The 2,485-nt window shown below is 45.1% G+C and overlaps 1 protein-coding gene across 3 annotated transcripts in view; it reads right to left on the bottom strand.

Annotated features, from left to right (window-relative positions):
* Dglucy (D-glutamate cyclase) overlaps positions 1-2,485 on the bottom strand; it is an 81,039-nt gene that overhangs the window by 20,072 nt on the left and 58,482 nt on the right. For all 3 annotated transcript variants that reach the window (XM_028777295.1, XM_028777296.1, XM_028777297.1), the window contains exon 9: positions 1,642-1,741. In XM_028777295.1, the coding sequence (XP_028633128.1) occupies positions 1,642-1,741 (100 nt within the window). The remainder of the gene's footprint in view (positions 1-1,641; positions 1,742-2,485) is intronic.

The following is a 2,485-nucleotide window of genomic DNA, read 5'->3' as shown; positions in this document are numbered from 1 at the left end:
CACATCTGCAGAACATCACACATCTGCAGGGCATCACACATCTGCAGAACACCACACATCTGCAGGGATCACACATCTGCAGGGCATCAGACATCTGCGGGGCATCACACATCTGCAGGACATCGCACTTCTGCAGGGATCACACATCTGCATAACATCACACATCTGCAGGGATCATGAATTTGCAGGGCATTGTGCATCTGGAGGACATCACATATCTGCAGGGCATCACACATCTGCAAGGATCACACATCTGCAGGGCATCACACATCTGCAAGGATCACACATCTGCAGGGCATCACACATCTGCAGGACATCACACTTCTGCAAGGATCATGAATTTGCAGGGCATTGTGCATCTGGAGGGCATCACATATCTGCAGGGCATCACACATCTGGAGGACATCACACATCTGGAGAATATCACACATCTTCAGGGCATCACACATCTTCAAGACATCACACATCTGGAGGACATTACACATCTGCAGGGCATCACACATCTGCAGGGCATCACACATCTGGAGGTCATCTATAGCACTGACAGGGCTAAGGAAGTATTTGCTATGGAACCCACAGCTCCTTAGAGCTTAGTAGGCATTGTCCAGGCTTGCTGTTGGTATCCTTTTTAGCAGGAATGTTTTACTCTTCACTTTTATTTCTATGCATGTGTGTACCTGCTTGTCTCTATGTGTATCATGTGTATGAAGTGCCTGTGGAAACCAGAGAGGGTATCAGATCCTCTGGGACAGTGGTTCTCAACCCTCCTGATGCTGTGACCCTTTAACACAGTTCCTCATGTTGTGATGACCCCAATCATAAAATTACTTGCTGCGTCATAACTTTAATTTTGCTATGTTATGAATCATAATGTAAATATCAGATATGCAGAATATTTTATTATATGTGACCCCCAAAGGGGTCATCACCCACAGGTTGAGAGCCACTGCCCAAGACTTGAGTTACAGGCAGTTGTGAGCTGCCCAGTGTGGGTGCTGGGAGCTGAACCCAGGTCCCATGCAAGAGTAGCAAATGCTCTTAACTGCAGAGCCATCTCTCTAGCCCTGTTAGCAGGAATGTTGTTTTGAAAATCCAAAGTGAGAACACAAAACTAGCATTTTCACATCTTTAAATACACCCACGGTGGAGTTCTTCAAAATCCCAACTTCATGATGAAATAGTATAGCTGTTCTTCAAAATGTTAAAAACAGACCTACATGATCCAGAAATTCAGCTTCAGTGTACACACTGGAAAGAGCCAAAAGCAGGAACCTAAGAAGATGTTTGTCTGAGCAGCACTACTTAGAACGAGCAACATTTGTGGACACACACCACACACGCACACGGACACACAGACACACAGACACACTAATGTATAAAGTAGGAAGAAAGAGAAGAAGGGGAGGGGAGGGAGTGTTTCAGGAAAACACTTTTCATTACTATACAAACTGAACAATGCTATTTCTGTTTTGTTTTCTGAAAGTTTTGGCTACCCCCAGTTGAAATGGTTTGACTACTGTAAGATCCCATTGTTGAGCGACTGCCTTATAGGATGAGGTATTCAAAAACCTTGTCAGCAAGGTTACAAGGATGTGGTCTTCACCACCACCATGCACTCCATCTGGGGTACCATATACATACCTAGGAGACTTGGGGTCCCCATCTTTGCACAGAAAGGCCTGAGCATCTTCCATGGATCTTCCTTGGTAAGTTAATATGGGGACTGGTGTCTTCAGAACCCCTTGAGAATAAAGACAATGGGTAGCCACATCAGTGCTGGGGCTGTGGTGTGCTTTTGAAAAGTATCTTTGGATAGTACTATAACCATTATGCGTGGTCCCCTTCAATATACTTTGATAGAATTCAGACGAACATAGGTTTACTTTTAGTTCTGACTAAACTACAGAGTTGGCAGGGGACGGAAGGTTGAACTGGACCAGTATAGAACTGGAGATATGTGTTGTGTTAAATGTTCCATAATAAATCTCCATGTCAACAGAGGGTCTGTTCTGGCCCACTGCCAGAACAGCAAGATACTGTGTACTGTTTAGATGCCCAGATGACAGTGGCCCCACACTTGACATGGATGTTTGCATTTAAATTTCATAATTGCTGGGCAGTGGTGGCGCATACCTTTAATCCCAGCACCTGGGAGGCAGAGGCAGACGGATCTCTGAGTTTGAGGCCAGCCTAGTCTACTGATTGAGTTCTAGGACAGCCCAGTCAGGGCTACTCAGAGAAACCCTACCTCAAAAAACCAACCAAAGAAAGACAGAAAGAGAAATAAAGAGAAAGAAAGAAAGAAAGAAAGGAAGGAAGGAAGGAAGGAAGGAAGGAAGGAAGGAAGAAAGAAAGTTAGTTCTACAGAACCCAATAAAGCAGCTGTATCCTTTAGCCAATCTAGCTGAGCTCCCAGGAGAAGAGCATGGCACAGCTCGCTCTCTCTCTCTCTCTCTCTCTCTCTCTCTCTCTCTCTCTCTCTCTC

Source organism: Grammomys surdaster, unplaced genomic scaffold (genome assembly GCF_004785775.1).
Source record: "Grammomys surdaster isolate TR1022 unplaced genomic scaffold, NIH_TR_1.0 279, whole genome shotgun sequence".
In the NCBI taxonomy this organism is placed as follows: Eukaryota; Metazoa; Chordata; class Mammalia; order Rodentia; family Muridae; genus Grammomys; species Grammomys surdaster.
The sequence above is the reverse complement of the archived record's forward strand: the minus strand, read 5'-3'. Positions and strand labels throughout refer to the sequence as shown.